Below are 15,528 nucleotides of genomic sequence, written 5' to 3'. Positions count from 1 at the left end.
CAGATTGCAATGCATTTTTTGGTAGACGTTCACAGAAAGGTAAAGAAAAGGTAGTAAAGCTAAAAGGTATTTTATGGCAATAACGTTCAGGTTTGTTCGACCCATGAGATATGATCCTGAAAATAACGTAAATTCAAAAAAGGTTCACGTTGGAAGTCAGATGATTGACAGGGGCTGGCGTGAGCTGGGAAGTGTAGTTTTATGAAATTCGAAAGCCCATCGAAAGCACTGGGTCTTTTCTTTCAAAAGACTACACTCAAGTTAGGTGCGCCATGTCCTCGCGTCAATATACACCGGTTTCTGTCTCACTCCGTCACCGCTAGGTCCACCCCTCCATCCGCATTCAGCATTTCGCCAAGATAGCAGAAGCTATCCACTACCTCGTCTCTCCATCTACTACGAGACCCTCTTGCTCATCTGTGTCTGCCTGTGGAAATTCTCTCCTACACTGCTTGCTTACACTCAAACATCTCACTTGCCGCCTGCAGGCTGCCTTTTACTCCATTGCACCTCCGATGGGCCCACTTCTGACACCGCTTGCACTGAAGAGAGTTGGTTTAAATTCAAGCAAAAAACCGACCCAACTCAGATAGAGTTTTCCACCTGGCAGCTGTCTGTATTTGCCATGTATCGCCCCTACATCAACGGAGGCCGACACACAGTATTCCAATACACATCTCACTACATCCTGCGCATGTAATCGCGGAGACCACGTCCGGTCTTTTGTTAGTCAATGTGTACTCAGATATTTGTGATCGGCACTGTCTCGTAACTAAAGCACTTCCGGGGGGGGGGGGGGGGGGGGGGGGCACTTTCCAGGCCCAGGATATAAAGTTGATTTGATTCATTTAGGACAGGTATTGTAACCTGGACACTCGCAATGGATAGGTTTGTTGTCAGAAGCGGTACCGGTTGGCCGTGTGTTCCAAATGCTGGCAAAATAAAGGTGGAATCTAGTAGCAACACCAGCACTATTAAAACGAAACAGAGCAAAAGACAAGTAAATTACAGCGGCACTTGGAAACTAGACATGCTGAATTTAAAACGGAACCGCTAGCTTTCTTTCAGAAAGAAAAAAACTATTTTGGAGCAGAGAAAACTGTGCTGAAAACTGTCAACGAAAAAGGACTACATGCTTCGTTTATTATTATTATTATCTAGCCAACATATTTGACCGACTCAATGCATTGAATCTGGGACTACAAGGTCGTGACACAGACCTGTTTGGATTGACAGCTCATGGAGAGCTGGATTAAGAAACTCTGTTTGTGGCACTCCAGGATAATCAGCGGAGATTTGGGGGTATTTACTCTGCTTGATGGCTTTTTGGAGGAACCGAATGTTGCAAAAAATTATTTGAAGCCCATTATCTGTAGCCACATAGAAGGGCTCATTGAACAATTTCGGAACTATTTTCCCGAACAATTTGGACAACTTGATCCAAGATCCGTTCATTACGCATGACGCAACAGGCTGTCAGACAGGTCTCGGTCTCATTCTCCAAGGACTTACGACAAAAAGGGCTTTCTCTTAGGGCCATTTGAGAACTTTTCGGGCCAATTTTGGGATTCACCAACCGTCCCAATAAAACATATATAATTAATATTATATTATAATATATTGTCTATATTCATGTCTTGCCCGAAAAGGTCTCAAATGGCCCTAAGAGAAAGCCCTTTTTGTCGTAAGTCCGTTGGAGAATGAGACTGAGCAGAAGGTGCTCATTAATCTTTCGTGTGACAAGCTACTGAAAGTGAAGTTCACTGGACAGGCCCTCGCAAAGTTCAGAGTACCGACACTTTTCTAGTGTATTTTTATTGCATTGTATGTGTTTTTACCATGTTGTGAAGCACTTTGGTTTGGCTGTTAGTCATTTGTAAACGTGCTATATAAATAAAACTGACTTGACTTGACACGAGTACCCAGTGTTGTGTAATGCTGCGCTGAGAAAGCTTGCCACGTATCATGGAACTGTTCAAATGTACAAGCACACCCTTCCCATTAAGTCTATTTTTTTTATATTCTTGAAAATATTTTCTTTTATTTTTTTTATGTTCTGGCAACATATTTAGTCTAAATATGCCTTGTTTTATAAATGTGTATACAGAAACAATTCCGTCGTTTTTTTGATAATATTCATAAATTTCATTGATAACATAGTGCTGTAATTACATTTTCTAATAAATATGCATGAGTTCAATAACGTGTGCTTTATTTTTCTTATTTCCACGTTGAAATTATGCAATACATTAAGTGTGGGGTCGGCAAAAAAAATACAAAATAAAATGGGGTTGTGGTATAAAAAGGTTTGAGGACCCCTGCACTAGACGCTTCACAACAACCGGAAGGGTTAAGGCCCTCCCATAGTCGAGCAGACTGTACACAGAGCAACTCCGCGGAGGTCCGTGCGGACTCTTTGAGCTTTTGATCTCAGCGGACGTCCGCGCGTCAGAAAATAGGAGCTTCGCACTTTGCACTCTGCTGTGGGTCTGCTTTGACTCCCTTTGAGTCCGCGCGGACCTCTGCGGAGTTGCTCTGTGTACAGTCTGCTCGACTATGGGAGGGCCTTTAGGGTTAGGGGTTTGTTTGGCATAACCTAAATTAAGAGGTAAAATGTCATACTGTAGTGTATTGTTGGGTCATAGAACACTATTTGAAGCTAGAGAGCTAACATTATCTAGAATGTTATTATTTCACTGAGGCCAACAATTCAGTCTATGACACATATCCACTATACAAAGAAAACTTCTAGAAGATTTCAAACAATTGTTCAATGAGTAATCTTTCTTCCCAAAATTACACAGTGCAACTTTTAATATACTGTATATATTTATTTCTGTATGGAGGTTGTTTTTCATCAGAAATCACACATGTCATCACAAATATGTGCATACATTTTGGCAACAGAAGTGGAGTTTGGCAAATGGAGACATGCCAAGTTAGCTGACTCAAAAATATTGAATAAAAACTGTTAGGAGCTAAATGGTTGCTGCATGGTCAATATGATAAAGCCACTCACTATATGTCCCACTTTAATACATTTCATATGCATCTGAAGGCCAGACAAAAATGGTTACATATTGCACCAAATCTGTGTAACAAATGGTATCAACCCAAGAATTGTTGCAACAAACGTATGAGACATAATTTAGCATGGGAATGGCCATCATACAAATCATATACACATGGTAGCATACCTGATCTTTTAGTGGTTCAACTTCATGCCCTATACAGTAGCTGGATGAAGTATTTAGGGCTGCACTCTTGGTCTTAGTCAACCTTGGTCCTAGTTGACAGTATGTGTTGTCAAAATGCCAGCATACATCATCACTGTTTTACTAATTGTTAAAATTGTCATACTGTCTCTTCCCTGGTTGTGTCTTTAGTGTGTGTTGTACCTGTGGTCTCTGAAGATCCTCTACCCAAAGACACTCTTTCTTCTACGGGGAAACCATGAATGTAGGCATCTGACTGAATATTTCACCTTCAAACAAGAATGTGAGTATAGATCTCTATCTCTCTGTCTCTCTCGCTTTCTCTCTTTCTCTGTCTCCCTCTCTCTCTCTGTTTCTCTTCTCTCTCTTGCTCTCTCTCATTTCCAGTCTTCCATACCCCTTGTGCTTCTTTTCCTCCTCCTTCAAGCTTTCTATCTATCTTTCCTTTCCTCCATCTTACCTTACATTTCACATTTCATTTTTGGGTCTTTTATTTTTTCCCCTAATTCTCTCCTCTCCTCTCCTCTCTGGCTAGTTGATGACTGTGAATCTTGTCCTGACAACAAACTGCTGATGATTCAGAGCTGTCATCCTTCGTCTTTTATGTCTTTCCTCTTCTCTCCATCCCTCCATTAACCCACTCCCCTCCCAAACACACACCCTGTCTCCATCTCCCTCGTATCGTGGAGAGAAATCATTCCACACCCTTCACCAGACATCGGTTGACACTGCACTTTGAATAATTACAATGGAAGGGAGATTTCTTTCCCATGAAAACTCCCCGTCCCCCTTTAGACAATTCTCTGGATGTGAAGCAAGGCTATATTGTCCACCGGACCGGTAAACCAAAACATATAGCAAGCTACAGCAAGCAGTGCAGAGAGTCCTAAGCGCTACAACTGTATCAACTAGCTACGTATAACGAGTTATCCCAATAACAATACTATATATAGGTATTGGGATCTATAGTGTGGCCAGGGGTGTAGCTCCCGATTCTGGGCCCCATGAAAGAATGTATTTGTAGGCCCCCAGTGAATGCGAGCGCGCATAAGCGCGCGAGCGAAATTTTTTTGGTCATTTTTTTAGTGATGAAAATGCATAATATGGTTTTTACCTATACATTCGGATCAGCAGTTCAGCACCTGCACTGTTGGTGGGTGAGCCTAGTAAAGGATGTCGCATTGCGTTCATCTTCAATGAATGGACCAATGCAATAGTCTACCAAAGCCCCTCCTCTCTCTCTATATATCTCACACACACACACACACACACACACACACACACACACACACACACACACACACACACACACACACACACACACACACACACACACACACACACACACACACACCAGAAACAAACATAGTATCAATGAGAGCATCAATAATACACCTGAGTGATGTCTAGTAAAAAGAAAGAAAAAAAATATTTTTCTTTTTATTTATTTTTTTGCCCCCCCTCAGTGCTGGGCCCTTGGAATCATCCTAAGCTACCCCCCCCCCCAGCTACGCCCCTGAGTGTGGCTGTATCTTTGATGTCATTGGAACTTTGTATGTGTTCCATTGCTTTTTCTTACAGCGCATCAGAGACTCTTACAGGAAGTGGAAATTAACTCTGTCCTTGACCATCCTCGCCCCCAATTGTATTGCAATTGTCACCAGTAAATGCAATGCATTTTTTCAGACAAATCGTTTTTTTAGCCATGTTTCAATGAGATATTGTGCAATGGTTTCTGCTGTCTCATTTGGTGTATTTAACCTCGATTAATTTTGTTTGCATGCCACCCCTCTTCCAGTCAAAGTACTGTATTATGATTGGGAATATTTCCACTGCTCCGTGGTTACTCCTGTCTGTAGAAACACCACAGTACTGGATTTGATTTGAGTGCTTCATGTGCGACATCAATCGAGTGGGGTGCTATAACACATTGGCTTCGGATTTAGTGTGCGCATTACTGAACTTTTTGGCAGTGTCAGAGTCTAGGGATGCACGATAATTATCGGGCCGATAATTATCGGGCCGATATCAGCAATTATGACGTCATCCCGATAAACTCGATAACGTTATTGATAGCTCCGATAACATATAATACATTTTTTGGTTAAAAGAAATCCGGTGTGGGTGGATTTGGATGAAGGGCGCTTGTTTTTATTATAGCCTCCTCCCGTTTTGCCAGTACTGTGGTAAAACTGATAGCGTGTGGTTTAGGAACAGGGAGTTTTTCACAAATCCAGCGCTCCCTTTCTTGGCTGTGACGTAGTCACGTTACATTCAGAGACAGACAGTCGATCTGCCAATTACGTCCCACGGCTTGCACCCACCTCTTCTTCTTACCACCAATCAGAAGCTCTCGTTCGTTTATTTACCTCCGGATTGTCAGCCATTACTCTACTCGGAGCTAACGTTATCTCCCCGCCAGCCACATTGACAAGTACCAGCGCTTATACATTACTGGCAAATGTCTTGTTGCACTTGTGGCAACGAGCGTTGTCAGCATCGACTTTAGTAAAATAGACCCAGACTTTTGAACATTTCGTTCTGTCCGCCATTATGAGAGCAGAGCGGTCAGTACTCGGCAGCGCAGCACCCGTGTCTGTGTGTGTGTGTGTGTGTGTGAGTGAGTGAGTGAGTGTGTGTGTGTGTGTGGGAGGGGAAGAGAGGAGAGAGCACAGCAGGCAGAGAGCACAGAGCTCCCTGCGCAGGCAGAGACACAGAGGCAGGAGAGATATAGACAACTGCCAACAAGATTAGTTTGCGACGTTTAAATTCCTCAAAAAAAAACTCCATAATTTCTCGAGTACCGATAGCAGTACCGATGACGTCGGAGCTTATAAATACTAAAAAAAAAGAAAATTTTGATAAAAAAAAATATATATATATATATACAGTTAAAAAAAATATTATAATACAATAAATATCGGTTATCGGTATCGGCTTGAGGAGCATAAAGTTATCGGTATCGGTGTCAAAAAATCAATATCGTGCATCCCTATCAGAGTCTGGAAATGCCTTTTTTAGCAAGGCACTTGTGCAATCCATAGATTGTGATGTTTCACAGTATGAAATGCAAACGCACCCTCCGCTGCATTTACTTTACAGCATCCTCTGTTTTCCCGGGTTTAACAAAAAAGTCTGTCAACTTTGCAGACAAACTCTCAACTTGCACATGTCCATGTGCGCTTTAAGATCGCCTGCACCTTTATTGGACACACACGTGTATGTGCAAGCTTTGCACACGGTGCACTCCGCCTCCCATTTGTTCCGACGGGTCGGTACATTTGGAATTTCTTCTGCAGTTCATCTGTAAAAGTACATTTGCGCTTTGGCATTGTGAATGTGAGCTGCGGTCCGCTCTGTCCCCTTCCTCTGTTTGTGTGTGCGCGTAGTTGTAGAGCCGCCCACAAAGCTTCTCAGGGATTACGTCACACACGCAACAGAGTACCGTAGTATTCTGTGCTATGCGCCAGTCAATTTAAGTGAAACCCCGGACATTTTAATTAATTTATAAACCCCCCCCGGACGGCCCGGACGCCTGTAGCTGTTCCGCAACCGTTGCTATTTCCGGGGTAGGCCTGATTGGCCCCGACAGGCACGTGACCCGCCGCGGCCACGCCCCGTGGCAGCCTCAGGACGCGGCAACGAGGCTGCTGTGGTTCACAGGCGATTTCCGCCTTCAACGCCGCCCGCAGCATTAGGAAGGAGTTCGCGGCGCCTTTCACATCGCAGTCATCAGTCATAATAATCGCGCCGCAGTCGGCAGTCATGCAATCATTTATCATTTAACATTTGAAAGGCATACATTGTTGTATGAAATAAAACAGTATAGAGACATATGTACAGCGTCACGCCGCAGTCGGCAGTCATGCAATCATTTATCATTTAACATTTGAAAGGCATACATTGTTGTATGAAATAAAATAGCGGGGAGAATATGCTCACGCGAGCGGCATTGCTGAGCTCTGGTGACGGTCTTATTGGGGCTTATGCCGAGAACAGCAGTAACACAACATTGCAACTGTTGTGTTACTGATGTCTGACCGAATGAGTCATTCATTTGTAGCTATAAAGACATATTCATAATCCAACATATGTGTAAAGAAACAACATATTCCGATTGGAAGGACTCCCAGCTCCTTCCTGCTCGCGTCTCACAGGGCTGAGCTGTGCACGGCTTTAGTCTCACTCGAGTGAGGAGGAGTGGAACTTCGGAAGACCGCTGGTTCTCCAACATACAGCGGTGTGCTCTTCAGAATGTACCGGGAGAAACGTTTACTGTACCCCGCAGACATAATAAGCATATAAGCAGTGCTTACTAACGTTATTAGTTACGTTATTTCTGACCGAATTAGTCATTAATTTGTCTAGCACAGTCTCTAACAGTGTAACAGTAAGAAGCATTTTGGATAAAAGTATTCTGTACTTCTGTATGACAACAATGTATGCCTTTCAAATGTTAAATGATTAAATGATACACAGCGAAATCTACGCTCTCCCCTCTCATCCTGCTTTCGCCAACGGCAGCGATGTGAAAGGCGAAGCGAACTCCAGCAGTAGCGCGCTTGCCGCTGAGGCTGCCGCGGGGCGTGGCCGCGGCGGGTCACGTGCCTGTCGGGGCCAATCAGGCCTACCCCGGAAATAGCAACGGTTGCGGAACAGCTACAGGCGGCCCGGACATGTTCGGGCAAAAGAGGACGTTTGGTCACCCTAGCCTAGACCCATGTCATCAGTAGAAATGTCAGTGGTATTTGCCTTGACCAGTGGTGGAGAGTAAAAAGGTATTTGTACTCAAGCACTGTATTTAAGTACAGTACATACCAGTTATCTGGCTGCATGTTAGCCTAGCTTAGCACAATGAATGGAAGCGGACATGACCGGTTAGCCTTCGGGAGAGGTGTTAGTTGGACAATGCCTAGGCTAACCGGTCATGTCCGCTTCCATTCATTGTGCTAAGCTAGGCTAATATGCAGCCAGATAACTGGTATGTACTGTACTTAAATACAGTACTTGAGATAGCTTTCTACTGAACACACAGAGGGCGCTTTCACACCGGCAGGGCTCCGGTTCAAGCTCAGGCTCCGTTCAGGAGCCTCTGAACCTTGGTGCTTTCTGGCGAACCAGCCCGCGTTTACACCTATTTAAGCAGAACCAACTTTCCACCGCCCTCCGTCATAAACGGGGGGCATTACGCAGGTGGAAGTAAACACAAACATATGAACACAACAGTGGCAAAATGTGCTGTGTGCAAAACAGCTTCAACGGTTCGGTATTGCATCTGCACCATGCCGATCCACTCAACAGGTAGCGATCTCAAAACGAGATTAGATTCAAATGTATTGTCATTATACAGCACAAGTACAATACAATATCCAACCAGAGTGGATAAATAAATGCTCCAGAAATAAATATATGCATAAATGAATGAAATAAAAATAAACTTGTGTAACCGAGAGATTTTAACCTGTGACAATAGGATCCACAGGCAGCCGCACTAACCAGTTGAGCTAAAGGGTCCGACGTTGACTGCTTGTCAAGAGCCAATTGCGCAGTCGTTCAGTATTGGCATTAATAAATGAGATGTCATGCTAATATATCATGTTCTACAGTAGGACGTACTACTATGATACCCAATAAAAAAAGTCATTAGAATAATAGAAGCCTACTTTGCTGGAACGATTCATTTCACACGTATACAGTACGTGTGTGTGTGTGTGTGTTTGTATGTGTGTGCTCGCGCGCTGAGGCTCACTAAGCCTTTCTCCAAGCATATTTATTTCTGGAGCATTTATTTATCAACTCTGGAATCTAATCTAATTTTGAGATCAGTCGCAAATCACTTCCTGTTGAATGGATCGATTGAGTGCAATGCCGAACCTCTGCTGTTCGCCGTTTTTGCTTGTCTTGACAGCCTAGAATATGACACGCCCACTGATGATGTTACGGTTTGCAAGGAAATTATTTTTTTTTCGAATCCAGCTGAGCACTGACTTTTCACGTTCCGAACCAATTCTTTCCGGTCTGAACGCGCCGACCGGTTCAACATTAGGTTTGGGAACCGGCACGGAGCCCTGCCGGTGTGAAAGGCCTAAGAGAGGAAACTTGTATCTATCTTCTTGTCTCTCTCTGGAGAAGGCGGTGAGCTAATTTCCAAAAATGTTGGCGTGTTCCTTTAAGTACATATAAAATATTTCTCTACTTGTACTTAAGTAGAATTTTGAATGAAGGACTTTTACTTTGACCAGATTACAAATTTTATAGAAGTAGAATAGAATATAAGTACTTTATTGATCCCAAGGGAAATCCAGCACTACAACAAAAATCGCTCACAGTAAACATTTAGGTAGTAAAAAAATATAAAATCACAAATAATAATAAAATACAGTTAGGGATATACATTCTAAGATATGGGGTATACATACATATATACCCATACATTTGATCTGGGTATTTCTACTTTTTTATTTTAATATTTATTTTTTTGCGTTTTTTATCGCTTTATTTCTACTGGGCAGTCCAGTAGGGAGAGACAGAGGAGGAATGGGAGACAGAGTGGGGGGAAGACATTCGGCAAATAACGACGGGTTCGGGAATCGAACCCGGGTCGGCCGTGTTGCGGCTGAGCGCGCTATGTGGTTCGCCACTGGGGTGCCCAAGGGTATTTCTACTTTTACTTAAGTAAAGGAATTGTATACGTCTTCCACCACTGGCCTTGACAGAAAAACTTCTTCGACCAATCAGTGTAAAAAAAGGTCCTGCAACACCTTCATTTCTTGATAAGCGACTATTATGGAAGGTGCAGAGCAACAAAGCATGGGAAATAATGAATACCTCTTCCACTCGCTCTCTGTCCACCTCCTCTCTCTACATCCATGTCACTCTGTCACTAAATCACCCTCCCTCCCTCCCTCCCTCCCTCTCTCCCTCCCCCTCCATCTATCTCTCTTTCTGCCAGTTATTTCAGTGTCCTCCCTCTTCCCCATCTATCCTTCTATTCCTTCCTCCCTCTCTCTCTCTTCTCCCTCTCTTCCCCTCCTCCCCTTTCACCTCTACACAAGTGTTTTCACCCCCCCTCACAAGCACAGACCGAATGGTGAGCTTGTATACCAATGAATAACGTGTATTATTTAACGTGATATGTGATAGAAGGCTTTTCAACATCAAATATTCATAATAAGAAAATCACATCCGTACCAAATAGGGCTGAAAAATATAATGAATTGTTATTGATATAGCAATAGAGCAATAGGGCAACATAAACACAATATCTGTGCTGTGGACACCATGAAAATAACAACTACAAAAACAGGTTTTGTTTTGCACAGACCCAGCATTTTGGCATTACAGGATTACAGGGATTTGTGCAGGACAGACGTGCATTTTAGCCCTTTGTCCCAAGTCCCACAACATAGAGAATGTCCCACATTTTTTATAAACTCTGAATTCTGTTTTCCTCTCATTATTAATCACTGACCATGCCCCGATGCACAGCAGGTAGCACTTCAGTTTCATTGAGCTCTGCGCTACAGCTTAGCTACAGGTTCAAGTTAAAAGCACATTTCTCTCTGACATGCCTAAACCTTTATAATGCTCTTCATCAGAATGGTTCAGCAAGAAATATACATTCCTCAAAAGACAGAGCCTATACGGTTGCACCATACTCTCCATGGTGCTGAAACCTTGGATTTACCATATTTGTGTTTTGGGAGAGGTAACCTTAACACTTTGATTGCCTAAGGTTAAATTCATGATATACCATCCGTTGCCAGCTCTATTTGTCTATGGAGAAGTTCCCCTTCTTTGCAGGGCTATAACTTTTTTAATTCTATTGCTAGATTGCCATTATTAGGGCCCATTCAATGTCCTATATGTATTGTTCAGGGTGTATGAACGTTAAACTTTTTCATTCACATATTCATACTAAAATATGATCTAAAGTATAAGTATGTTTTCATCTCTTTCTGCAGCTTTCTCCAGAACGTGATTTATAGCCCCAAATGCATTATATTGATGATCAAATACAGTTTGGTAGCGATCGGTGCCAGATGAAAAATTTCAAATGGACGTGCTTCTAGAAGTTTCTACGTATCATCTGATGATGACCGGATGGGCGGTGGATCGTTTATAATTCCGTGGGCAACGTTATACCATTCATCTAATGTGGGTCAAATGTTCATCATAGCAGTTAGTGTCGAACACGGTAATACTACACGCTAAAACTCACCCCAGTCTCTGCGGGCCGTTGGGCGATCAGCGTGGGGTAGACAGTTTTCCATTATGGGATGTCGAAATACCCGGTCCATTTCCAGGTTGTATAATAGTATATACGTCCAAATCATGTTGTTTATCGAGTTATTGGCAACGGATCGCTATGTATTGTGTTGAGCTCGAGTCCCGGGAACTATAGCGAGTGCCCGGAAGTAATATGGGTGATCACCACTTCATCCACATGACTTCCTGTTTGGCGCTTCTGCCGATCGGCCACCAGATGGCGCTCTTGAACCGCTAGAGGATTGAGAGGAGCTCAGAACTGTGTGTGAAGGCTGCAGAGGGGAAATATGATTCCGATCACAGATTTTTGAAATATTGATATTAAAGACGAGTTAGGGCGTCCTCTGCAACTTTAGCATGGCTAGAAAAGACGCCTAAACACGTTTTCGGCACTTAAAGTGTTAACTTAATCCCCGCCAACAATGTTTATATACGTGTTTGGCCGACAACCGTTGAATGCCAACCATGTATATATACGTTATTTGGTCCGTTTTCATTTTTTTTCTATTTTAATATTCTATTCAATGTCACAGACCTGTAGGTTGCCATTAACCTCTTAAGCCCGGAGCCTATTTTCTGAAAATCCGCCAAAAATACATACCTAAGTAAATGGAATATTGCTCCACTTCTACAAGGTCCATTTGCATATTCTTGGTATCTAGGGACATCTATGGACCTCAGTGAATGTATTCCCAGTGTCAGAAATATTGTGTCTATTACTAGGCTTGCTTAAATTGTGATGAAACAAAGGAGAATATGAATTATGATTTTTCTTTGCATCTTTGACAGTGAATAACACCATGCTAATAATGACCAAACATTGAAAACTTCTTGAGATCATGTGTACAAAAAAATCTAAGGAAATGAATAAAGGGAAGATGATTAAACAGAAGGTTCTGTCGATACAGTACTGAATTCTCCCATCTGGACCAATGCAATTTGAAATATTATTATAGAATATAGAATAGCAGGCTTATAAATTACCTTATTATAGCCAATTCGTTGGCTTGAAAGTTATTTCAAGTTTCTTTAACCCTTTCAGTGAAAGGGTTAACTGGCTATCGTGCGGCAGTGAAAGGGTTAACCTTCTGTGAATTGTCGCAGTGAAAGGGTTAACCGTTTTGGCAGTGTGGCGGTGAAAGGGTTAATAGGATGTGACCATTTTAACGCTCAATATATCAAAACGTGGCACTTTACAGTGAACAGGAGGTCTATTTGTATTAAAAACCATAGATTGTTTTTTATTTAAATGTCTGGAAGTGCTAAAAAATGTAAATGTCAAATGATATTTTCGTTTCCTTTTTTGAGTTGATATAAATGTTACTGATTGTGTTAAATGGGCAAATGGGCACTTTGTCATATCGGCAAATATCGTATCGTTGTCCAAACAATCAATATTGTATCGTATCATGATGAAACTGGTGATTCCCACCCCTACTGATAACACAATACTTATTCCAGAGCTACAGGCCTCTAGAGAAAATGGAGCTATTTCTCTTACAATGTATAATGACTACTCTACCCAGAAATAAATGTAACCCCCCTCCCCACTTAATACCTTCCAGTCTGAGGGCAGCTGTGTGACATTGTTATTCTGATTACTTGTGACCCCAGGCCATCAGGATGCTCAATGACTCTATGTACAGTAACATCAACCCATCCAACCAAACATTTCACTGTAATGTACATGTCATTTATAAGTAACAAATAAAAGCAAACTTGAAACTTGTGAGATCTTATAACCAACTAGAGGATAAAGGAAAATAGTCAAGATAGTAATCAAGATTCAAGATTTTTATTATCATTTAAAATAAAATAAAGAGTAAAAAAGTAAAAGACCAAACACTATAAAAAAAAATAGAGAGAGAGACTCATTATGCTCAGTCTGACTTGCGGAGCACACACTGCCAGCCAGGCCTATGCAATGGAGAGATTCAGATACAATTGAACACAAATAATTCCAATGATAGTAATGTTTCTCTGCATATTTTTACACTGCCAACAAGTAGCCTACTGGGTCCGTTGTCCCGAATGGATTTGGTAGCTGTAATTTCTGCACTCTCTGTCTCCTCTCCATTGTAACTATGCCTATGCTTACGATGTGTCAGAATTGTTTTATGTGTAGTGCGTTCATCTCTATGTTGCTATGTTTTACTTCTGTGAAGCACTTTGTGATTTTATCTGAGAAAGGTGCTATACAAATAAAGTTTACTTACTTACTTACTCTCCGACACTTGAGACCTCAGTACTTGGACAATCTGACAATAATTAACACATTTACAAGTTGTATTAACTTTGGCAAACAAGGAAACAGATAGAGAACATTTCAAAGCACAAAAAAATCTCCATTTCGACCTATTTATGAATCGCGCAACGCTTTCGGCTTTTCTGAAGAATCTTTTCTGCCGGCACAACCCGAATCCGGGTCACATATGTGACGCGGCGCGGTCTAGGCTGCCATATCACGGCGGAGAAGATTCTTCAGAAATACCGAAAACGTTGCCCGATTCAGAAATCGCAGTGTTGAAGTACACCTCATACCTCATAGTGTTGAAGTACACCTCATAGTGTTGAAGTACACCTCTAAGTGTTGAAGTACACCTCATAGTGTTGAAGTACACCTCATAGTGTTGAAGTACACCTCATAGTGTTGAAGTACACCTCATAGTGTTGAAGTACACCTCATAGTGTTGAAGTACACCTCTAAGTACACCTCTAAGTGTTGAAGTACACCTCTAAGTGTTGAAGTACACCTCTAAGTGTTGAAGTACACCTCATAGTGTTGAAGTACACCTCTTAAGTGTTGAAGTACACCTCATAGTGTTGAAGTACACCTCATGTTGAAGTACACCTCATACCTCATAGTGTTGAAGTACACCTCATAGTGTTGAAGTACACCTCATACCTCATAGTGTTGAAGTACACCTCATAGTGTTGAAGTACACCTCATAGTGTTGAAGTACACCTCATAGTGTTGAAGTACACTCATAGTGTTGAAGTACACCTCATACCTCATAGTGTTGAAGTACACCTCATAGTGTTGAAGTACACTCATAGTGTTGAAGTACACCTCTAAGTGTTGAAGTACACCTCATAGTGTTGAAGTACACCTCATAGTGTTGAAGTACACCTCATAGTGTTGAAGTACAGCTTATGTAAATGTATGGCATTATACAACACGGAGAGAGTGTGAAGCTATGTGAAAAGGAAATAATATACTGTAGATTCCATCTGAGAAGAAAAATATATAATGCAAGTTATACTGTATATCACAATCGCAATATCTATTCAAAATCAAATATATATATGTATTGATGAAAAATTTCAAATGGACGTGCTTCTAGAAGTTTCTACGTATCATCTGATGATGACCGGATGGGCGGTGGATCGTTTATAATTCCGTGGGCAACGTTATACCATTCATCTAATGTGGGTCAAATGTTCATCATAGCAGTTAGTGTCGAACACGGTAATACTACACGCTAAAACTCACCCCAGTCTCCGCGGGCCGTTGGGCGATCAGCGTGGGGTAGACAGTTTTCCATTATGGGATGTCGAAATACCCGGTCCATTTCCAGGTTGTATAATAGCATATACGTCCAAATCATGTTGTTTATCGAGTTATTGGCAACTGAACGCTATGTATTGTGTTGAGCTCGAGTCCCGGGAACTATAGCGAGTGCCCGGAAGTAATATGGGTGATCACCACTTCATCCACATGACTTCCTGTTTGGCGCTTCTGCCGATCGGCCACCAGATGGCGCTCTTGAACCGCTAGAGGATTGAGAGGAGCTCAGAACTGTGTGTGAAGGCTGCAGAGGGGAAATATGATTCCGATCACAGATTTTTGAAATATTGATATTAAAGACGAGTTAGGGCGTCCTCTGCAACTTTAGCATGGCTAGGAAAGACGCCTAAACACGTTTTTGGCACTTAAAGTGTTAACTTAATCCCCGCCAACAACGTTTATATACGTGTTTGGCCGACAACCGTTGAATGCCAACCATGTATATATACGTTATTTGGTCCGTTTTCATTTTTTTTC

The 15,528-nt window shown here is 42.1% G+C and overlaps 1 protein-coding gene across 2 annotated transcripts in view; it reads left to right on the top strand.

Annotated features, from left to right (window-relative positions):
- The window catches only part of ppp3cb (protein phosphatase 3, catalytic subunit, beta isozyme), a gene marked incomplete at both ends in the record, with an annotated part of 215,587 nt that overhangs the window by 95,377 nt on the left and 104,682 nt on the right, over window positions 1-15,528 (top strand). For both annotated transcript variants that reach the window (XM_084331763.1, XM_084331764.1), the window contains one exon: window positions 3,387-3,498. In XM_084331763.1, the coding sequence (XP_084187889.1) occupies window positions 3,387-3,498 (112 nt within the window). The remainder of the gene's footprint in view (window positions 1-3,386; window positions 3,499-15,528) is intronic.

The sequence above is a fragment of the Notolepis coatsorum genome (assembly GCF_963971535.1).
Source record: "Notolepis coatsorum genome assembly, chromosome: 16".
NCBI classification, from domain to species: Eukaryota; Metazoa; Chordata; class Actinopteri; order Aulopiformes; family Paralepididae; genus Notolepis; species Notolepis coatsorum.
Note: the sequence above shows the minus strand (reverse complement) of the source record. Positions and strands in the feature narration are given on the sequence as shown.